General features: G+C 46.9%; 1 protein-coding gene across 2 annotated transcripts in view; it reads right to left on the reverse strand.

Moving 5' to 3' along the window:
* Positions 1–11827: 11827 nt before the first annotated feature.
* PPARG (peroxisome proliferator activated receptor gamma) overlaps positions 11828–23375 on the reverse strand; it is an 85277-nt gene continuing 73729 nt past the window's right edge. For both annotated transcript variants that reach the window (XM_068162673.1, XM_068162674.1), the window contains exon 7: positions 11828–12329. In XM_068162673.1, coding sequence (XP_068018774.1) covers positions 12082–12329 — 248 coding nt within the window. In that variant the 3' untranslated portion in view covers positions 11828–12081. The remainder of the gene's footprint in view (positions 12330–23375) is intronic.

A 23375-nucleotide genomic window follows, 5' to 3' on the forward strand; every position in this document is an offset into this window, starting at 1 on the left:
CCTCCCCTGCCTCTGGAGAGTAGAGTTTTCCCTTGCTGTTTTCCACTGAACTAAAACAGCCTTGTTGGGTAACAGCAGCTAATGTAACGAGCCGTGGATGTTCCTCTTGGCCAATGCTGTTGTGAAAATGCTGCCCATTCCAGCACAGTAAGGAAGCTTCACAATTAAGCAGAGAAGTCCTTAACCAATCTGTTCTTGTCTTTTGCAGCTGGGGCTCTCCTTCGGCTCCACGCTCCGTGCCCTTTCCAAAAGCAGAGCTGAAAGTTCAAGGCAGTTAGCGAAATGATAATTAGGAACTTGTGCCATTTGGGAGATGAGGACTGGTTGCAGCCATTTGCAGAAGCCTAGTGAGGTAAAGCAAGTCATAAATCACATTTGAAAGAATTCCTGAAGAATTTAACCCTGAAGATCAGAGAATGGTTTGGGTTGGATGGGACCTTAAAGTCATCCAGTTGTAACCCTCCCTGCCATGGGTAGGGACACCTCCCACCAGCCCAGGCTGCTCAAGGCCTCATCCAACCTGGCCTTGAAGACCTCCAGGGAGGGGACATCCACAACCTCCCTGGGCAACCTGTGCCAGGCTCTCTCCACCCTCACTGGAAAGAATTTCTTCCTCATCTCCAGACTCAGTCTCCCCTTTTCCAGCTCAAAGCCATTGTCACTCATTTTGCCACTACAAGCCTTTGTAAAAAGTCCCTTCCCAGCTTTCCTGTAGGTCCTTTTCTGGTACTTGGAGGCTGCTCTAAGGTCTTCCTGGACCCTTCTGTAGCAGTTTTAGGCTATGCCTTTAAAATTTAACTGCAGATTTTGAGCAGAAAAAGTAGAAAAACCTAAATAAATGACCTTCACTTCTCCAGGCTGAACAGACCCAGTTCTAAGTCACTGTCTTGAGCAGGGTTTGCCCAGAGAGTTCTGGCTATATGATCTAGGTAAGCTACAGCACAGGGACTGCCTGCTTGCACTAATTTAGCACAGGATTTGATACATCAACTGAGAAAGACCTGTGACATGGAAGAGGCTGCAAACTGAACTAAGCATTCATATAGTGCAGCATGGCAAGGAAGGTTCTCTTCCCCCTCTACTCTGCCCTAGCAAGGCCACCTCTGGAGTACTGGGTCCAGTTCTGGGCTCTCTAGTTCAAGAAAGGGAGAGAGTCCAGCAGAGGCTATGAAGATGCTGTAGGGCCTGGAGCATCTCTGTGAGGAGGAAAGGCTGAGAGCCCTGGGGCTGTTGAGCCTGGAGAAGAGCAGCCCCAGAGGGGATCTGATCAGTGCTCAGCAAGAGCTAATGGGTGGGGGGCAAGAGGATAGGAACAGACTATTTTCAGTGGTGTCCAGTGACAGGACAACAGCCAATGGACACAAACTGGATCCCAGGAGGTTCCATGTGAACAGGAGGAGAAACTTCTTTGGTGTCAGGGTGCTGGAGGCCTGGAGCAGGCTGCCCAGAGAGGTTGTGGAGTCTCCTTCTGTGGAGAGATTCCAAACCTGCCTGGCCATTGTGATCCTGGGCAAGCTGCTGTTGGTGCCCTGCTTTAGCAGGAGGGCTGGACTGACTGATCTCCAGAGGTCCCTTCCAACCCCCTCCATGCTGGGATTCTGGGATTTCCCTGGAGGTGTTCAAGAGGAGATTGGATGTGGCACTTGGTGCCATGGTCTAGTCATGAGGTCTGTGGTGACAGGTTGGACTCAATGATCTTTGAGGTCTCTTCCAACCTTAGTAATACTGTGATACTGTGATTTTGGGAGCCTATCATCCTAGAGATGCTGTTTACTGCCTGTGTTACACTAAACTGTCTTGCAAACCCCATGTCTCATGAGACAATTGGCTGTTTCAAAGTGTGAATGTGAATCTTGCTTGCTAAGAAGCAGCCTAAGCAGTGGGGTTGAGTACTGAGCTGGATGTCCTTGCCTGGGTCCTGCCAGCCTAAAACCCACTGCTCCCTCCCTTCATCTGCTTTGTCTGGGTGTGTGTGTTGCTTGGAACAGTGCTGGTGTGTGTAAGGCCAAGTACAGCAGGACTCTCTAATCTCATTTAGGAACTTTAGGTGCCTTGCATACAAAGCACTATGATTAGGATATGTTACCAAGTCCCTCTTGGGAAGAAAAGTCGCTATCTTCACAAGTGTGCAGCTCTTCTGCAGAACACACAGTTCTGGAGACTAGGGGACCATAAACAGGGATTCTCTGTTACAGTCCTTGAAACAGAAGATGGATTTGCCACATTTGAGGAACGGGCAGACACAGTGAAACGGTTGCTATCTCTGTAGGCTGAGCTGTGGCTGCTTGAACCTTCCTCCATCCCTACACTGAGGACATATCTATCAAACCTGAGGACATGGAATGAAGCTGGAGGTGGGGAGAGTCAGGCTGGATGTGAGGAGGAGGTTCTTCACCATGAGAGTGGTGAAACCCTGGAATGGGTTGTCCAGGGAGGTGGTCGAGGCCCCATCCCTGGAGGTGTTTAAGCCCAGGCTGGACGAGGCTCTGGGCAGCCTGATCTAGTGTGGGGTGTCCCTGCCCATGGCAGGGGGGTTGGAACTAGCTGATCCTTGTGGTCCCTTCCAACCCTGACTGATACTATAGCTATCAAACAACAGCTCACTCATAGGAGAAACCCTGCTGAATTTACATGGCTTGAAAGCATGTATTTAAAAGCTACCTAGGTATGGTGCTCAAGTATATGGCGGGGTAGTGGCCCTGCTAGAGTTAGTTTATGGTTGGACTTTGTGATCTTAAAGTCTTTTCCAGCCACAGTGATTCTGTGCTGGTGAAAAAGAAATGAGAAGTGTGGCAATGCAGGTGGGTCAGAAGCTGAAAACCTTACATCTAAACATCACAGAATCACACAGAATCAGTTGGAAAAGCCCCCTAAGATCATCGTGTCCAACCCTCAAGCTAAGACCACGGTGGCCATTAAACCTTGTCCTGAAGTGCCATGTCCCTATGTTAAGGATATATATTGAGGCAAATCTCCAAATGTCTGAGCAAAAAGGTGACACATAGCAGCTATGCCTTACTGCCTGCAGTTCTCCCACCCACAGATCACTAGGAGTGGTTTCTGGCTAAGGGTGGTTTCTGGTTGAGGATGGTTTCTGATTGGTGTAGCTATACTACAAATGAATGTTGTCAATGTCCTTGCCTGTGTGCACACACACATATAATAATTATATTATATAAGCATAGAATGGTCTGGGCCAGAAGGGACCTCCAAAGATCCTCCAGTCTGACCTCCCTGCACTCAGCAGGGATATTCCCAACTAGATCAGGTTGCCCAGGGCCTCATCAAGTCTCACCTTGAATATGTCCAGGGAACCACCTCCCTGGGCAATCTATTCCAGTGTTCTACCATCCTTTGCAAACAGTCTCTCTCCAGCCTTCCTGTAGTTCCCCTTCAGGTACTGGAAAGTTGCTATTAGGTCTCCCGGGAGCCTTCTCTTCTCCAGGCTGAACACCCCCAGCTCCCTCAGCCTGTCCTCACAGCAGAGATGCTTCAGCCCTCTGATCGTTCTTGTGGCCCTCCCTGGAGCCTCTCCATCAGCTCCATGTCCTTCCTGTATTGAGAGCTCCAGACCTGCACACAGTGCTCCAGGTGAGGTCTCACCAGAGCAGAGCAAAGTGGTAGAATCACCTCTGGCAATGCTGCTTTGGATGCAGCCCAGGATGTGATTTGCCTTCCGTGCTGCAAGCTCACACTTCCTGCTCCTGTCCAGCTTCTCATCCATCAGCACTCCCAAATCCTTTTCCACAGGGCTGCTTTGGTGTTATGTTATGTTATATTATATTATGTTATATGTTAATATATAGCATGGTAACTCATCTGAAGTCTTGGAATCTCCTCCTTCCTTCCTTTTGTTGCTGGGTCAGTCACTGGCTACCCACTTCTCTGGAAGCCAGTGAGCAATATTTAAGACATGCTCCTTTGCCACTCTAATGTCATATTGATCCTCTGCAGAGCAAAATAGAAGCTCACAAACTGTTTCTCCTACAGTTCTCCATGTTCTCAGGACTGGTTAGTTCTGCTCAGTGTGCCAGTGTGTTGCTGTAGTCATCTAGATGGAAAGAAACCTCTGCAGCTGATCTTTAACCCCCTCAAAGAAGGCAGAGGGAAGGAGACTCTAGATCAGGCCTAGAATTTTTGCCCAAGCTTTGATGAAAACCCTGAAGCCTCTGCCAGGTGTGTGATTGATCTGCTGGTCCAGGAAGCTGCTTTCTTGGGATTTTATTTATTTATTTAGAATCATAGAATCAATAAGGTTGGAAAAGACCTCAGAGATCATCAAGTCCAACCTTGTCACCCAACACCTCGTGACTAACAAAACCATGGCTTCAAGTGCCACATCTAATCCCTTTTTGAACACCTCCAGGGACAGGGACTCCACCACCTCCCTGGGCAGCACATTCCAATGGCCAGTTATGCTTTCTGGGAAGAACTTTCTCCTCACCTCCAGCCTAAAGCTCCCCTGGCACAGCTTGAGACTGTGTCCTCTTGTTCTGGTGCTGGTTGCCTGGGAGAAGAGACCAACCCCCACCTGGCTACAACCTCCCTTCAGGGAGTTGTAGAGAGCAAGAAGGTCTCCCCTGAGCCTCCTCTTCTCCAGGCTAAGCAACCCCAGCTCCCTCAGCCTCTCCTCATAGGGCTGTGCTCCAGACCCCTCCCCAGGCTCATTACCCTTCTCTGGACACATTCAAGTGTCTCAATGTCCTTCTTAAATTGAGGGGCCTAGAACTGGACACAGGACTCAATTTTCCTTTTTCTCCTTCTGTAAACCTCCAGCCCCAGCTTTGTATTGCTTTGTGTTTACAAAGGTGATGCTCCCTCCTTTCAAGGGAGAGAAATTACTTCTTCATTCAAAGCAAGAAGAGCCATTAAAATGCACTCCAACTTCAAGACAGAGTTTACAATGGCAAATCAAATACTCAATCCTGATCCCTCAGGGCTCAACTGTACAAGTGGGGGATTGAAAACCAGGGCATGCATGGTAAAGTACAAGGGCAGGGCAGGCCTGTTGCACTTGTAAAGCTTTGCAGCACAAGTCAAGACAACAACCATCAGGAAGTCCATTTTCTGGGCTTGGGTATTTTAGATTACTGAAGGGCTGCCTGCGTTAGGAGGAGATTATGTTGGGAACACACAGCTCGGTTGCTTCCTTTCATGCAGTCAGTTTCCTGCATTAGGAAAGTAAACAGTTTTTCCTTGCTGTGGTTAAAACAGGCTCAGCTGCCCTTGTTGTAAGAGTGGTGGGGCTGGAAATGTCTTCTTCTCATCTAAGTTTTCATTTGAGGTCACTCACAGCAATATATGCTCTAGAAGTCATCACCTGGTGAGACCCCCACCTGGAGCACTGTGTTCAGTTCTGGGACCCCTATTACAGGAAGGATCTGGAGGTGCTAGAAGGTGTCCAGAGAAGGGCCACGAGGATGAGCAGAGGGCTGGAGGTGCTCTGCTATGAGGATAGACTGAAGGAGCTGGGGCTGTTCAGTCTGGGGAAATGAAGGCACTGAGGAGACCTCCTTGTGGACTTCCAGTATCTGAAGGGGGCTATAAGATAGCTGGGGAGAGACTTTTGAGGGTGTCAGGGAGTGATAAGATTGAGGGGAATGGAAAAAGCTAGAACTGGGTAGATTCAGATTGGATGTTAGGAAGAAGTTGTTCCCCATGGGGGTGGTGAGACACTGGCACAGGCTGCCCAGGGAGGTGGTATAAGCCTCATCCCTGGAGGTTTTGAAGACCAAGCTGGATATGGCTGTGAGCAACCTGCTGTAGTGTGAAGTGTCCCTGCCCATGGCAGGGTTGTTGGAACTGGATGATCATTGAGGTCCCTTCCAACCCTAACAATATAAGGCAATTATTTTCCTGATAAATAGAGATTTTTCAGCTTCTACAGGAAACATTTTGATAACCAGCTGATGCTTGACATGCTGAGGGGCAGAGGCAGATAGTTGTTTAGCCTGGAGAAGAGGAGGCTCAGGGGAGACCTTATTGGTGTCTACAGCTGCCTGAAAGGAGGTTGTAGCCAGGAGGGGGTTGGTCTCTTCTCCCAGGCAACCACCAACAGAATGAGAAGACACAGTCTGAAGCTGTGCAGGGTGAAGTTTAGGCTTGATCTTCGAAAGAAGTTCTTCACACAGAGAGATTGTGCTTTGGAAGGGGCAGCCCAGAGAGGTGGTGGGGTCAACATCCCTGGAGGTGTTTAAGAAGAGACTGGATGAGGCACTTAGTGGTCTGGCTGATTAGTTAGGGTTGGGAGATTGGTTGGACTTGTTGATATCTGAGGTCTCTTCCAACCTGGTTGATTCTGTGATTCTGTGATAGTTGCTGATATGTGCAGGAATACCGAATGACCTTCTCCGGAGGTGACCTTCTGAGAAGGCCTCAGACTTTCTCTAGAAGCCTTTCCTCCCAAGTAACTAACAACAGGACAGTGGCCTCAAACTGCACTATGGGAGGTTTAGATTGAATATTAGGAAGAATTTCTTTCCTACAAGGGTGGTCAGGCACTAGGACAGGCTTCCCAGGGGGGTGGCAGAGTCAAGAAACAAGTAGAGCCTTTCAGTACCTGAGGTGGGCCTGCAGGAAAGCTGGAGAAGGGCTGTTTTGAAGGGGTTGCAGTGATAGGACAAGGGGCAATGGTTCGAAACTGGAGCAGGGTAGATTTAGGTTGAACATTAGGAGGAAGTTCTTTACAATGTGGGTGGTGGAACAAGTTACTCAGGGATGTGGTTGAGGCCCCATCCCTGGAGACATTCAGCATCAGACTTGGTGTGTCCCTGGGCAGCCTGATCTAGTTGGAGATGTCCCTGCTGTTTGCAGGGGGGGTTGGACAAGACAACCTTTGAGGGTCCCTTCCCACCCAAGGCAATCTGTGAAGATGTGGCACTTTGGGACACGGTTTAGTGCTTATGGAGGTGCTGGGTAGAAGGTTGGACTTGATGATCTTAGAGGTCTTTTCCAACCTTAATAATTGTATGATTCTGTGATTTACCTCTGAAAAAAGACAACTGGTGTATAGTACAAGTCAGAATAAGAGCTCAGAGGTTTTAAACCTGTGGGACTGTGCTGGTACCTCACTCAGCACATCATCTCTGGAGACATTACAGTGTTGTGAATGGATGCCTAAGGAAGGACCCCAAGACACAAGCCAAATGAAGAGCTTCAAAGGCAGGCACCTAGCAGCTGGTGCTATTTTTTGGGGGGTTTTAAGTATCATTGAAGAGCAAACCCCAAACTGTTCATCTAGGGCACGTGGCCCACCCCAAGCACAACTCCAGAGAGCCTGAAAAGATTGCTGTCTGCTTTTAAACTCCCATTAGCAAGGTCTGGGTTTGTTTGTTTGTTTTTAATAAATCAAGTCTCATAGAAACAAGGAAGCATTTACAATGGATGAAAATGCTGCACATAATTCACCAGAGAGAAAAGGCTGGTTTGTTTTCTTCTTCTTCTTTTTTTTTCAGAGCAAATGTTTTCATATCCTCAGAACAGTCATTTGTTCTAAATTAGTACAGAGCAATTGCCCATCAAATGAACATTTCCCCCTGAAGATCTATTCTTGTCAAACAAGTATTTTAGGCAAAGCCTCCTGGCTGTGAGGTAACCATTTAGAATCAGAACATTTCTGTGCTTGAATAATTCACAAAGAAACCAGAAACAACACCAAAAACCACCCCCAAGAAGACCGTTCTCCATGGCTGGAGGGAAACACAATGAGTTAACTATCAACGTGTAGTAGCAGACAGGCTGTAGGGTGAGCAATGCATTTTATTAGAGCAGCTGGTACATTTGAAAGGAAAGTGTAGGCTTTGGGGCATCCAGTCCCTTCATCCCAGGGAAGGATAACATCTGGTTGTGCAAAAGTGTCTTCTCTCCTGTCCTTAGACCTTTGTGACAGCCATTACACTAGCACTCTCAGGTGATATGTGTTCTGTATGTCCACACTGGACTGAATCACAGAATCATACACAATCACAGAATGGGAGGGGTTGGAAGGGGCCTCTGGAGATAACTGAGTCCAACCCCCCTGCCCAGTTGGGTTCACCTAGAGAAGATCACACAGGAAGATGTCCAGGTGGGTCTGGAATGTCTCCAGAGATGAAGACTCCACCACTTTGCAGCCTGCTCCAGTGCTCCATTACCCTTAAATTAAAGAAGTTCCTCCTCATGTTAAGAATAGAGTAGAGTAGAGTAGAGTAGAGTAGAGTAGAGTAGAGTAGAGTAGAGTAGAGTAGAATGGAATGGAATGGAATGGAATGGAATGGAATGGAATGGAATAGAATAGAATAGAATAGAATAGAATAGAATAGAATAGAATAGAATAGAATAGAATAGAATAGAATAGAATAGAATGGAATGGAATGGAATGGAAGAGAATGGAATAGAATTAACCAGGTTGGAAAAGACCTTTGATGTCATCAAGTCCAACCTCTCACCCAACACCATCTAATCAACTAAACCATGGCACCAAGTGCCTCATCCAGGCTCTTCCTAAACACCTCCAGGGATGGGGACTCCACCACCTCCCTGGACATCCCATTCCAATGGCCAATCTCTCTTTCTGCGAAGAACTTCTTCCTAACATCCAGCCAGTTTAGGTGGAACTTCTAATGTCCAAGTTTGTGCCTGTTACCCCTTGTCCAGTCACAGGGCACCACCAGATAAGGACTGGCCCCATCCTCTTGGCACCCACCCTTGAAGTATTGATCAACATTTACGAGGTCCCCCCTCAGTCTGCTTTTCTGCAGCCTAGAAAGACCCAATTGTCTCTGACACTGCTGAGCTGCCACATCCAAAAATATTGCAATTAAGTCAGGCTCAGCTCTCTGAGTTAATTTGCTGTCTGGGTGCACCGAGTCTTTGTTCTTGTAATAAAGTGATGAGCCTAATTTCCTTGTCAGTGCATCTCTTCCACCACCTTTCTCAAGCGAATGTCAATATTACTTACATAAGAATGGGCCCTAGAATGTGTCTATATTTAAAACTGATTGTGAACTCCCATTTCTAGCAAGGCCAGTGGGAAATTGGATGGGATAAGGAGTTGGACTGCAAAGGCAGGCTCAGAAGAATGGTGTTTTGTTTTTTTCCCTGTGTGTTACAGGAATTCAGTGTTGGAGCTGGGCTCCTTCTCAGTGCCAGTTAATCTTTGCTATGTCCTCCTGACAGAAGGGGATGAACTCAGTGATTAAATGGAGGTTCTCCCATCTCTTGATAGATGGCAAACCTTCAAATGGCCAGTGGCCAAGTGGAAAGCAACTTCACACAAGAAGAGAGAATATATGTTCTTTTGAATTGAGCCCCCCCCCCAGACTGTTGTGCATGTGATTCCTGTCACAGCCAGATGCCCAGCTTGGTGTGGTGTGTCTGGCCTGGACTGTGCAGGGAACGTGCAGGCTGGAGCATTAACCTGCAATACTCCCTTTGCTTTAGGGCAATCATTTGTGAGTTACCTGAAATGATCTCATTGTGAACCTGGTGAGGATCAAAGCTCTTCACTTCAGCCTCTTTCTGACTTCATTCCAGTGCAATTTCACCTCTGAGCTTGAAACCTGAAGGCTGAACGATCCACTCTACATTGGCATGAAAGGAGGTTGAGGTGAAGCCTGTGTTGGCCTCTTCTCCCAAGTAATTAAGGGCAGGACAAGAGGTAATGGTCTCAAACTGTGCCAGGGGAGGTTTAGGTTGGATATTAGGAAGAATTTCTTTCCTGCATGAGTAGTCAGGCATTGGAACAGGCTGCCCAGGGAGGTGGTGGAGTCACCATCCCTGAGGGTGTTCAAGAAACTGGTAGTTGTGGCACTCTGAGACATGGTCCAGTGGCCATGGAGGTGTTGGGTAGAACCTGGACTCGATGATCTTAGAGACCTTTTCCAACCTTAATGATTCTATGATCCAATTCTCCAAACTTCCTAGTGGGCATAATGCTTGGTACTGACCATAGAACAGAGGTTAGCTGAAATTAAGTGGTAGGAAATATTTTTAGTCCTAGAAAGCATGAGCTCAAGGATTTATTTTCACGGAATCATAGATGTTTTAGTTGGAAAAGACCTTCAAGATCACCAAGTCCAACCATTAGTCCAACTTCCTGGCCTTCCTCAGTCTCTTAATTGCATCATTTGCACCAACCTAGATTTTCAAGGGAGTAAGGCCAGTTTATTCTCCCTGAAAATCCATCTTGCTCACATAGACACTTACACTGCCTCCTGGCCCACTCCTCTGTCCCCACTGCCCTTGTCTCACTAAGGGTAAGGCACATGTTTTCCTGCATAAGTGAAATGTATCCACATGGAAGAAAGTAAGGCTGTTTGATTGAGGACTGCTCCTCATTTCAATATTAGTGTTAGTGGCTTTCCCCCCCCAAAATATTCCCTCTTTGGGTCCCACCAGCTTGACTTTGTCAGGGATCACCTTCAGATGTTGTAAATGTGGGTAGGCTGAATGCCGGTCTAAGGGACCCTCAGATCAGTACTGACACACCAAAAGAGGATAGTGTAAGTAACTTTACCTTGGTTGGTCTCGTCTCCTGGGCAGCCAGCACCAGAACAAGAGGACACGGTCTCAAGCTGCACCAGAGGAGGTTTAGGTTGGATATTAGGAAGAAGTTCTTCATAGAAAGAGTGATTTGCCATTGGGATGTGCTGCCCAGGGAGGTGGTGGAGTCATCATTACTGGAGGTGTCCAGTAATGGAATGGCAATTTGAGCCTAGTTCTTACTTACACCAAGGGCTCTCCACAGAGCTCTCTGTCAGTGTAAAATTCTCCTACAATAGGCACAGATCTTCTCAGCTCTGACATTTCTGGGCAGGGACTGGCTTGAGAGCAGCCCTAAAGAAAAGGACTTGGGGGTGCTGGGGGAGGAGAAGTTCAGCGTGAACCAGCAGTGAGCACTTGCAGCCCAGAAAACCAAGCAGAGCCCAGCCTGCATCAAGAGAAGCATAGCCAGCAGGTCAAGGGAGGTGATTCTCCCCCTCTACTCTGCACTGAGGAGACCCCACCTGGAGTACTGTGTCCAGTTCTGGAGCCTCTATTACAGTAAAGAACTGGAGGTGCTGGAAGGTGTCCAGAGAAGGGCCATGAGGATGAGCAGAGGGCTGGAGCTGCTCTGCTACGTGGACAGACTGAGGGAGTTTGGGCTGTTCAGCCTGGAGAAGAGAAGGGTCCAAGGAGACCTCATTGTGGCCTTCCAGCATCTGAAGGGGGCTAAAAGAAAGCTGAGGAGGGACTTTGGAGGGTGTCCGGGAGTGATAGGACTGGGGGGGATGGAAAAAACCTAGAAATGGGTAGATTGAGATTGGATGTTAGGAAGAAGTTGTTCCCCATGAGGGTGGTGAGAGACTGGCACAGGTTGCCCAGGGAGGTGGTGGAAGCCTCATGCCTGGAGGCTTTTGCAGCCAGGCTGGATGTGGCTGCGAGCAACCTACTGTAGTGTGAGGTGTCCCTGCTCATGGCAGGGTGGGCTTGGAACTGGCTGATCCTTGAGGTCCCTTCCAACCCTGACAATTCTCTGTGAATTCTAACTTCTGCCTTCAGACCAATGTGTGATTCAGTTCCGCTGTTACTTTGCTGCCTCCTCGGAGAGCACAAAATCAAACATAATACTTCAAAAATTTCCCTGGATTTGTTGTTGTTGTTGTTGTTTGGTTTTGGTGGTGGTGGTGGTGTTTTTTTATTCTAGAGAAAGATCCTTCTTTTATTTTTCAAGTGGAGAATTTCACTGCATGCTTAACCCACTTGAGTGAAGCGTCGATCATATTGGACAGGCAACCTGAAGAAATAAGACAGTCAACCCCCCCCCCCAAAAAAAAAACAAACCTCAAAATCCCCCAAACCAACCCCAAATTAATTCTGAAAATACTGCCAACGATTTCATGAGAGATATATATATATATTTTTAATATTAAAAGTAAATTGTAAATGTGTCTTTATAAACAATATGCATAAAATATATCTGCTATACTAAGCTCTCTTTCTCTCTCTCTCTCTCTCTTTAAATGCTGTTTCACAGTAATTTCTTAGGTATGCAAAGTTTTCCCTCAAAAAAGAAATAGTGCAATCTGAAGAACATACATTGTGTCAGAGCTACTGTGGCCACTAATACAAGTCCTTGTAGATCTCTTGTAGGAGTGGATGCAGGCTCATGTCTGTCTCCGTTTTCTTTATGACTTGCAAGAGCTGCACGTGCTCTGTGACAATCTGTCTGAGGTCCGTCATTTTCTGCAGCAACTTTGCAAACAGCTGGGAGGATTCCGGGTGGTTCAGCTTCAGCTGGAGCTCCAAAGCTTGCAACAGGTTGTCTTGGATGTCTTCAATGGGCTTCACATTTAACAAACCTGGGCGATCTGGGAGGAGAAAGAAAGGCGAGCGGTAAGGCTGCGGAGAGTATGGAAATACCAATCGCTTGTGCTCAGAGAATTGTTTCGGTGAGAAAAGACTGCTAAGGACATTGAGTCCAACCATCAAACTAAGCCTACCATGGCCATTAGACCATGTCCTGAAGTGTCATGTCCACAGGTTTCTTGAACACCCTGGGATGGTGATGACTTCACCTCCCCAGGCAGCCTGTTCCAACCCCTGACCACTCTTGCAGGAAAGAATTTTTCCCTAATATCCAACTTGAGGCAATTTCCCCTTGTTCTATCAGCTGATAGTAGGGAGAAGAGACCAACCCCCAACTCACTGCAGCCTGCTTTCAGGGAGTTGTATAGAGCAATGAGGTCTCCCCTCAGTCTCCTCTTCTCCAGACTCCCCACTTTACTTGGCTGCTCCTCCCCAGCCCTGTTCTCCAGACCCTTCCCCAGCTTGGTTGCCCTTCTCTGGACCTGCTCCAGCCCCTCAATGTCCTTCTTGCAGTGAGGGGCCTAAAACTGAACCCAGTCTTTAAGGTGTGGCCTCACCAGCACTGAAAATTCTTTAAAGGTCCCATAGTATACTGCTGACAACTGGCACATCCTGAGAACTGTTTGACCACTCCTTGATGAATTTACTGGGAAGATTTTACTAAGATGTTCTCAGTGTTGGATCTAGTTTCAGAAACAATTCAAACATTTGTGTGGTGCAGATACAGAGAGAGGTTTGCACAATACTACAGGGTGTGCTGCATGAAAACTGGGAGTAAGCAGGGAGTGTTTATAGAGAAGAAGAGGGAGATCCATTAGGGGAATAAGCTGCATGTATTGGATAATTCACACATGGAAAATCTACTCAGGTAGAACTGCTTGTGGTTTGTCCCATTAAAACTGTTCCCTTCTAGGCTGGATGCTGAACTATCAAAATTACAGAAGCTATACATTCAACTCCTGCAGCCATGCTACCCTGGGTTTGGTTCCACTCCACACTCAAGTTCCAGCTGCTATTAAGTCTCACAATAGCTTTTGGCATCGGCTCATCAGCTTGGCCACAAAAGCTTATGACAGTGAGGGCTGACAGATGTGGCTCATGCAGAAAATGCCTTTTCTGGGCTCATGCCAGCAGAGAGCTCTCCTCTGTATGGAGGAGTCCAGGCTGAATCTCTACCACCAAAGCCAGCACTGCCACAGCTGCAACAGCCCAGGATTAACTTTGGCATATCTTGTTCCTCAGCAAGAAGCAACCCCTTGCTTTCTTTTCCACTGCTATCTTTCATATTAATGGCTCCTCTGTTATTTCTGGCTGCCCCCAGATACTTCCTTTAGCAGTTGCAGTTACCATTTAACACAATTTGTCACATTTGTTTTCTAACTTGAGGTGATGAATTATTTGATTCTACAGCCATGAAAGTTACTAAGATTGCTTAACACTGTTCAATCCTCACATGTGACAAGAGCCATCAATAATCTGGTACTGCTAAACTGTTGTGTACTGGGTAACACATCCTGATTAGCAGAGCAGGCCATGAGAAAACAGTCAATAATTTAAATAGCATCTGCTGTGTAGCTATGAAATCACTTCCATGGGTTGATCAATAGGAAGCAGTGCCTGTAGCCAGCCTTCAATTACTTCCCTAAGGCAACATTTCCATTTCAGCAAGGAGAAGTCATCCATCTATGATTCTATGATCTGTATTACAAATACAAAGAATGGGCTGCCCCATCCCTGGGGGTTTTTAAGGCCAGGCTGGATGTAGCTCTGAGCAACCTGATCTAGTGTGAGGTGTCCCTGCCCATGGCAGAGGGGGGTTGGAACTGGATGATCCTTGAGGTCCCTTCCAATCCTAACAATTCTATGATTTGTTCCTGTGATCTTGGTAACCTTTCTGTGCAACCACTTCTAGCCCAGCTTGGCTTGTGCTTGAAAACAGGCTGAGAGAAGACAAGGCTCTTTGTAAATACACTGAGGTTTTGCTTCAAGCAGGAAAATATTGCAGTGTAAACTAAAAGGCCAAGCTGGCTGAAAACCAAGTAAGTGTACTCAAGCCCATGACCATGTGTTGGACTCTTGATTAGAAGAGGGTGACTCTCCAAGAGGTGAGGTCTAGGCAGAGGTGTTCAGGACTAGAAATAAGGGTAGGTTGCAATGCTGATTTGGGGTGTTGGTTGATGGCTGGCTGAATATGAGCTTGTGGTGTGTTCAGGTGGCCAAGAATCACAGAATCAACAAGGCTGGAAAAGACCTCGAAGATCATCAAGTCCAACCTGTCAACCAACACCTCATGACTACTAGACCATGGCACCAAGTGCCACGTCCAGTCCCCTCTTGAACACCTCCAGGGATGGTGACTCCACCACCTCCCTGGGCATGGTATCCTGGCTTGCATCAGGAGGAGTACTGTGGCCAGCAGATCTAGGGAGGTGATTACTCCCCTCTACTCAACATTGGTGAGGCCACACCTCAAATACTGGGTTCAGTTTTGGGTACCTCACTCCACAAAGGACATTGAGGTGCTGGAACATGTCCAGAGAAGTACAACAAAGCTGGTGAAGGGGCTGACGAACAGGGCTGGTGAGGAGAGCCTGAAATAACTGGGGTGGTTTAGTTTGGAGACGAGGAGGCTGAGGGGAGACCTCACTGCTCTCTACAACTCCTAAAAGGTGGTTGGAACCAGGTAGAGGTTGATCTCTTCTCAGATGCAGCAAGTGACAAGGCAAGAGGAAGCAGCATCAAGTGGTGGCAAGGGAGGTTCAGGTTGGATATCAAAATCAATTTCTTCACAGAAAGGGTTATCAATAATTGGCAGAGGCTACCTAGGGAGGTGGTGGGGTCACCATTCCTAGAGGTATTTAAAAGCTGTGTGGATGTGCTGCTGAGGGATGTGGTTTAGTGGTAGTAGCTCAGCAGTAGTGGTGGGGTTGTGAGGCACCGGTGAGCAGCTGGACTTGAGGTCTCTTCCAACATCAACAGCTCTATGATTCTATGAATCTGTGCATATGGAACTGGGCATCTGAAGTGGCTGCTCTCAGTGGTAGGTGACTGGACTCAGTGACCCATTTGCTCCCTCTTTCCATTTGGTGTTTCATGCTATCAAACTGTGCTTGCCTTCCAGAGCCCACTTCTTTACCCCACTCAGCTGATAAAGCACAAAACATGCTTCAGAAAGCCTGTAAGCAAATATCTGCAAGCAGAAAATCATCTCCAAGCAAACAGCTTTATTAATTTCCTCTGGCAATAGTATCTGCTAATCTCTAAGATAAATATTAGATATTCATTTTCAGGTTACCAAAATGCAACTCATGTGCTGCAAAATCCTGTTGCTTGCTTTCTGTCTTTCAGAGACTTCCCAAATTTCACTACTTCCAAGCTGGTTCTAATTTTGTCTTTGGGTTGTGCTAGCTTTCAATGTTACTTCTGTGCTGCAGCTGACCTCTGAACTAGCTGGGGATGACTCAGTGTGCAGGGAGATTGAGAGAAAAATGTCCACAAAGACTGTGGCCTTGATTTCCTCTGAGATTAATCTCCAGTTGCCCCCTGCTTCTTTGATGGTGGGAATTGTTGGGGTGTGAGTTGCTTGGAAGTGAAAGCCAGTTCCAGTGTTGTGCTGCCCAGAAGGAGATCAGTACTGAGCCTAGAGCTTCCTGAGGAGCCCCCTCAAACTTGGGCGCCCGAGCCCAGTGGAAGTTCAGCGCAACTCAAGCACCTAAAATCCTGAAGCTCCTTTTGAAAGACCCGAGCCTGATGGTTTGATAATGACCCAGGGGAGCTGGAGTCAGAAAAGATGACTCTGACAAAAGGCCTAGGAGATCATCAGATGTTATTTTTAAATAAGCCAATTCAAGAGAAAGGAAAATTCCCACTGAAGGCAAGAGGGATTTTTCATGAATGAGAACTTCAGGACATGGACATTATTTCTTTTGGGTGTTGACAGTTTGCTAAATTTTCTCAGTAACAATTTCTAACAGAGGGAAAAAAAAACACAAACCAAAGCAGCTGATTCTGTTCCAAGAAACTTATCTAAATCAGAAAAAAAAAGAGAAGGAACAAAGAAGGGAAAGAAGAAAGCTTTAAGGTATTGCGGTACAGATCAAACTGTCCATGACGACCTTAAACAAACACATGCTCCAGACTCGTTGGCTTACTGTACCACAAAAGGTATATCTCATGCTGTAAGGAGCTCCAGAGAGATGTGGCTTGCAGAAGAAAACATGAAGGAAATAATTAAGTAATGACTAAGTTCTCAAGTAAGCCTGGAGAGAAAAAATAACAAGTAGAGAATAGGATGGAACAGAAATGAGAGCAAAGTAGAAGTGACGCTTCGCGTTGGAGAGGCTAAGGAAGGCAGAATTGCTGTTTGAAATCCCATGGAGAAAACTGCAAAGGGAACTAACTGATGAGGGCAGTGAGGATTAAAAGGAGTGGTTGATGCAGGACATGCTTAGGAGCATGCTCTCTCTCAGGACATGCTCTTCACCTGGAGAAGAGGAGGCTCAGGGGTGACCTTATTGCTGTCTACAACTGCCTGAAGGGAGGTTGTAGCCAGGTGGGAGTTGGTCTCTTCTCTCAGGCAACCAGCACCAGAACAAGAGGACACAGTCTCAAGATGTGCAAGGGGAGGTTTAGGCTGGATGTTAGGAAGAAGCTCTTCATAGAAAGAGAAGGGAGGGTAGGAGTCACCCAGGGAGGTGGTGGAGTCACCATCACTGGAGGTGTTTAAGAAGAGACTGGATGGGGTCCTTGGTGCCATGGTTTAGTTGATTAGATGGTGTTGGATGATAGCTTGGACTCAATGATCTCAAAGGTCTTTTCCAACCTGGTTAATTCCATTCTATGTGCTATTTATCCTGCCTTTTATCCAATCTGTGCCAAGAGAATTCCACCTTGCTCTTTTTATTAATACTTTCCTTTATTTGGGTTTTCTTTGGGTGTTCATTCATTGCCATGTGGCTGTTTCATTTGGGTGGAAAATTCTGCAGGAAGCTGTTCTAAGTAAGAAAATGTTCACAGTGACCAGGAAAGGTGAACAACCCTTTAGTTTAGTCACAGAATCCTAGCATGGTGGCATAGGAAGGGACCTCTAGAAATCATCTAACCCAATCTCCCTGCAAAGCAGGGTCACTCACAGCAGCTTGCCCAGGATCACAATGGCCAGGCAGGTTTAGAATCTTTCCACAGAAGGAGAATGCACAACCTCTCTGGGCAGCCTGCTCCAGGCCTCCAGCACCCTGACACCAAAGAAGTTTCTCCTCCTGTTCAGATGGAACCTCCTGGGATCCAGCTTGTGTTCATTGCCCCTTGTCCTGTCACTGGACATCGCTGAAGAGAGTCTGGATGCACCCTCTTGCCCCCCACCCTTTAGCTCTTGCTGAGCATTGATCAGATCCCCTCTGGGGCTGCTCTTCTCCAGGCTCAACAGCCCCAGGGCTCTCAGCCTTTCCTCCTCACAGAGATCTCCAGGCCCTTCAGCATCTTTGTAGCTTCTGCTGGACTCTCTCCAGTACTGCCCTGTCTCTTTAGCAGCCTACAGTCTGACTTTGTGTAAATTGATATTCAATGCTGTCTCACAGAAACATTTGTTGTTGTTGCTCTTCCTTTACTTCCAGATTTGGATGCTTCTTTCATGCTACAAATAATCACAATATTTTTTTTTCCTTTCCCACACACACAAAATTGCCATCTGCATGCCTTCACCTTTGCCTGCATATTTTAGTATACACTCCAAAATCTTTCTGTGGTAAAAGCAGGCAAAGCTAGGCCTGACTGAAGAAGTGTGCTGCTCCTTTTGCTGAGGCAGATGTGACTCAGCAGTTTGAGGTTTTTCTTCTGAGAGTGTCACATGTACCACAGTCACCAGGCTTTGGGTTCAAAGCTCACAGTCATCACCTGCAGCTCTTGGTTGGATGACAAACCATTTGTTTGTCCCAACAGGTTTGCTAAAGCAGGATTTGGAAGTACTTCTTGGTGCTATTCAGTGGCATCCCTTCAAATTCCCCTGATCTGAGGCTGTAGCACATTTGTTTACCATGGTGTTTGAACAAGCAGCAGTGAGTCAGGGCTCAATATTTGCTGTGAGGAACACAGAAACCAGAAAAAAAAAGTGGATGTAGCAACATGTCTGTATTCTAATACTGGCTTGACTGTGTGCTCACTAACAGAGTGTGGGACTTTACAGGCAGAGTCCACTACAATTCCCAGACACCACTGTATCCTGAACACTGTAGAAGGAGATACACAAAAGCTGAAGTCCATCCATGCTAAATAAATGTGCTACAAAATTACTTCTCCAGCCTCTTTTTGATTGGACAACAACCTGCTTGAGTGAGTTTGCCCTGCTTAGAAATGTGGGTTACCTTTATAAAGACTGGACTCTCAACTGGTCTGCCCAAGCACAGCTCTGCTCCTATGATTGACTTCATTTCCAACTCAGTGAAACTGTGTCCAGTTTTGGGCTCACCAGTTTGAGAGAGACAGGGCAGTACTGGAGAGTCCAGAGGAAGCTACAAAGATACTGAGGGGCCTGGACATCTCTGTGAGGAGGAAAGGCTGAGAGGCCTGGGTTGTTTAGCCCCAGGAGAAGAGCAGCCCCAGAGGGGATCTGAGCAATACTCAGCAAGAGCTTAAGGGTGGAGGGCAAGAGGATGCATCCAGACTCTCTTCAGCGATGTCCAGTGACAGGACAAGGGGCAATGAACACAAGCTGGATCCCAGGAGGTTCCATCTGAACAGGAGGAGAAACTTCTTTGGTGTCAGAGTGCTGGGGCCCTGGAGCAGGCTGCCCAGAGAGGTTGTGGAGTCTCCTTCTGTGGAGAGATTCCAGACCTGCCTGGCCATTGTGATCCTGGGCAAGCTGCTGTGGGTGCCCTGCTTTAGCAGGGTGAGTTTGACTAGATGCCCTCCAGAGGTGCCTTCTAAGTCCTACCATGCTGGGGTTCCTACTACTACTTTAAAAGATAGTTCCAGTTCTTCACCATGTATACCACAGCACTCCCTCCTGCCTGAAGGTGTGGCTCAGTGGCACAAAGGAATACAACAGGCAGGAAGAATACTTAGTTAGGAAAAAAATTTGTAACATTCCCAGAGCACATTCATCAAAGTTACCTTAAGACTGTTTCAGTCAGACAGTTTGGCATTGCTGTGAATGGCATAAAGCATTTGTTCTGTGAAAACAAGGCACTACCCTGCTACTCACACACACAGCCTCCCTGTTTCAGCAGCACTACATCCAGAGTGCCAGGCTTTGTTTGCCATTTACTGTGGTGTTTGGAAGCACAAACCAGCAGCAAATGGCAATCTTCTGCTTTGTCATCATGAGTTCAGCTTTGTAACGTTTGGAATCCTTGAGACACAGAGGGAGGCTGCACTGAGCAGCTCAGAAACAGTGAGAGGACAGAGAAGTGGAAGTGGGAGTAGTCTCATTTTGTTGTTGTTACAAGTGATTGATCACTGTGAAATGAGCATTTGGCTTTTTCACATGTAATGCAAAAGCAACTGCTCCAATAGCCAAAGGCTGATTTGTGGCAATTTCCAAATGCTTCAGAATCAGAAGCTTTCTACATGCAATATTCCAGCTGGAATGACTTTCTCTTTCCCTTCTGTCTTCTGTTCAGAGCTGCATGGGAGGCAGGCCCCGTGGAGCCAGCAGAGCTGATGGAGTTTCACTCAGGACTGACTGATTGATTCACTTAGATTTTTTCTTCTTTTAATTTTAGAATTAGACTTTTAAAAGGGCTTGCAGTGATAGGATGAAAAGGAATGGATTTAAGATGGAAGAGGGGAGCTTTAGACGGGAGATTAGGAAGAAATTCTTTACAGTGGGGGTGGAGAGGCACTGGAATAGGTGGCTCAGTTGGTAGCGCATCAGACCCTTCATGGGAAGGTTGTGAGTTCAAGCCTGCAGTAGTGTCCTCCCTACTCTAGTCATGAGGTCTGTGGTGACAGGTTGGACTTGATGATCTTTGAGGTCTCTTCCAACCTTAGGAATACTGAATAGGTTGTGAATTCTCCCTCCCTGGTGGTGTTCAAGGCCAGAGCGGATGATGCCTTTGAGCAATCTGATCAAGTGGGAGGTGTCCCTGCCCATGGCAGGGAGTTGGAAGTAGATGATCTTTAAGGTCTCTTCCAAACCAAACCATTCTATGATTCAGTGACCTGGTTCCATGAATTAGAGCCTTTGGGTAGGATCTTTTGTTTCCCAAGCTGGTTTTCTCTTAAAGATACTTGCACAGAAAATTTCTTGCAGTGACTTAAACATGGCTGAGTCCCTGCAGCTGGTGAGGTGCTACAAATGGGGTTTGAAATCCTGGTGCAATACTCACATAATACTTATAGAAACTAAGCTTTGTAAGAACATAGCTCATGTGGAAACAAGAGCATCTCATGTTATACCGAATACAGAATTAACCAGGTTGGAAAAGACCTTTGAGATCATCAAGTCCAACCTATCACCCAACACCACCTAGTCAACTAAACACAAGAGAAAAGTTTATGCCAACTGCAAAGAATAGAATAGAATAGAATAGAATAGAATAGAATAGAATAGAATAGAATAGAATAGAATAGAATAGAATAGAATTAACCAGGTTGGAAGAGACCTTCACGATCATCATGTCCAACCTATCATCCAACACCATCTAATCAACTAAACCATGCAACCAAACACCCTATCAAGTCTCCTTCTAAACACCTCCAGTGATGGTGACTCCACCACCTCCCCAGGCAGCCCATTCCAATGGGCAATCACTCTCTTTGTGTAGAACTTCTTCCTAATCTCCAGCCTAAACCTCCCCTGGTGCAGCCTGAGACTGTGTCCTCTTCTTCTGGTGCTGGTTGCCTGGGAGAAGAGACCAACCTCTGCCTGTCTACAACCTCCCTTAAGGTAGTTGTAGAGAGCAATGAGGTCTCCCCTGAGCCTCCTCTTCTCCAGGCTAAGCAACCCCAGCTCCCTCAGTCTCTCCTCACAGGGCTGTGTTCCAAACCCCTCACCAACTTTGTTGCCCTTCTCTGGACTCGTTCCAGCAAGTCAACCTCCTTCCTAAACTGAGGGGCCCAGAACTGGACACAGGACTTGAGTTGTGGCCTAACCAGGGCAGTGTACAGGGGCAGAATGACCTCCCTGCTCCTGCTGGCCACACTGTTCCTGATGCAAGCCAGGATGCCATTGGCCCTCCTGGCTGCCTGGGCACACTGCTGGCTCATGTTCAGCCTACCATCAACCAGTACCCCCAGGTCCCTCTCTGCCTGGCTGCTCTCAGCCACTCTGACCCCAGCCTGTAGCACTGCTTGGGGTTGTTGTGGCCAATGTGCAGAACCCGGCACTTGGATGTGTTAAATCTCCTGCTGTTGGACTCTGCCCATCTGTCCAGTCTGTCCAGGTCCCTCTGCAAAGCCTCTCTACCCTCCAGCAGATCAGCTCCTGCCCCCAGCTTGGTGTTGTCTGCAGACTTACTGATGATGGACTCAATGCCCTGAGCAAGAGGATTCCAGTTCCACACCATGTAAGATATTCTAGTCCCACAGAGTGGATGCAGTTGGATATATGTCACACCTGACTATAGATTCCATGGTAAAAGCCATTCACTGCTTGGCAGCAAAGTTTAATTGTTTTCACTTGGTTTATACAAATAACCATTGTACTTTTTTTAAAGGGGAAAAAAAGAAGATATTCTGAATAAAGATCAGAGGATTTTTATAGGAAGGACTGATTCATCACAGAACCACAGCAACATTCAGGTTGGGAAAGACCCTTGAGATCACCAGGTCCAACCAATAACCCTATTCTACAAGGCTCACCCCTAAACCATATCCCCAAGCACCACATCCAAAAAGACCTTTAAACACATCCGGGGTGCACTTGGCAATGTTAGCTTCATGGTTGGACCAGATAACCTTAAAGGTCTCATCCATCCCAAATGGTTCCAAGATTCTGGGATATTCCTATGGATTGTGTATTTACAGGGATTTCCTTCAGGGTTATTTCACAGTATCACCAAGGTTGGAAGAGACCTCAAAGATCATCGAGTCCAACCTGTCGCCACAGACCTCATGACCAAACCATGGCACCAAGTGCCACGTCCAATCCCTTCTTGAGAGCTAACTGCTAAAATTTGGTAGTTCTTTATAGATCTCTGATTATAAACTCTTCTCCAATAAAAAGTCTTGTTGATAAATCTGTTTTGACATTGTCAATTTCTCCCCCCTGCCCCCCGTGGTTTATTGTCCTCCTGAGATCTATACTGTAAGATTAGTTACCTCATACCTATTTCCCCAGATGTAAGCCAAACACTGCTGAAGCATAGCAGGCTGCACAGGTCCCTTTTTTCAATTAGGAGTGGATTTGGAGAGGCCTGGTTCTCATCTGTCAAACTTCATTAGACAGGAAAATGCAAGCTATTGGCATGTTTTGTGCAGCGCCCTAAAATCTTCGCATAATTGCTCCTGCCCCGCTATAAGCCAACCCAAAATACACCAGTAACGTATTTTCCCTTCCTGAATTCAGTTGGGGTCCTCAAGGATCATTGTGTTCAAAGGTTTGCACAAGAAAATGTCTGCTGGGGCCTGAACTTGTTTGAAATGGATTTAGTTAGGCTAATAAAGCCTATTGTGATACCACGCTCATGCTGAATGAAGCACAGCGTCAGGGGTAGATGGATGTGGTGAGGGGGCTGGAGGGAAAGTTGTGTGAGGAAAGGCTGAGGGAGCTGGGGTTGTTCAGCCTGGAGAAGAAGAGGCTTAGAGGGGACCTTATCCCTCTCTACAACTACTTAAAAGGAAGTTGTAGTCAGATGGGGGTCTGGCTCTTTTCCCAGGCAATGAGCAACAGGACAAGAGGGCATGATGTGAAGCTGCACCAGGGGAGGTTTAGGTTAGATGCTAGGAAGCACTTCCTCACAGAAAGGCTGATTAGGCACCAAATGAACTGCCCATGGAGGTGCTGGAGTTGCCATCACTGCAGGTCTTTAAGAAAAGATTGGATGTGGCACTTGGTGGCATGGTTAAGCTGATGTGGAGGCCTTAAGTCATAGGCTAGACTTGATGATCTC

This window comes from Melanerpes formicivorus, unplaced genomic scaffold (genome assembly GCF_026170545.1).
Source record: "Melanerpes formicivorus ecotype bairdi unplaced genomic scaffold, bMelFor1.0.p_v2 SCAF_66, whole genome shotgun sequence".
In the NCBI taxonomy this organism is placed as follows: Eukaryota; Metazoa; Chordata; class Aves; order Piciformes; family Picidae; genus Melanerpes; species Melanerpes formicivorus.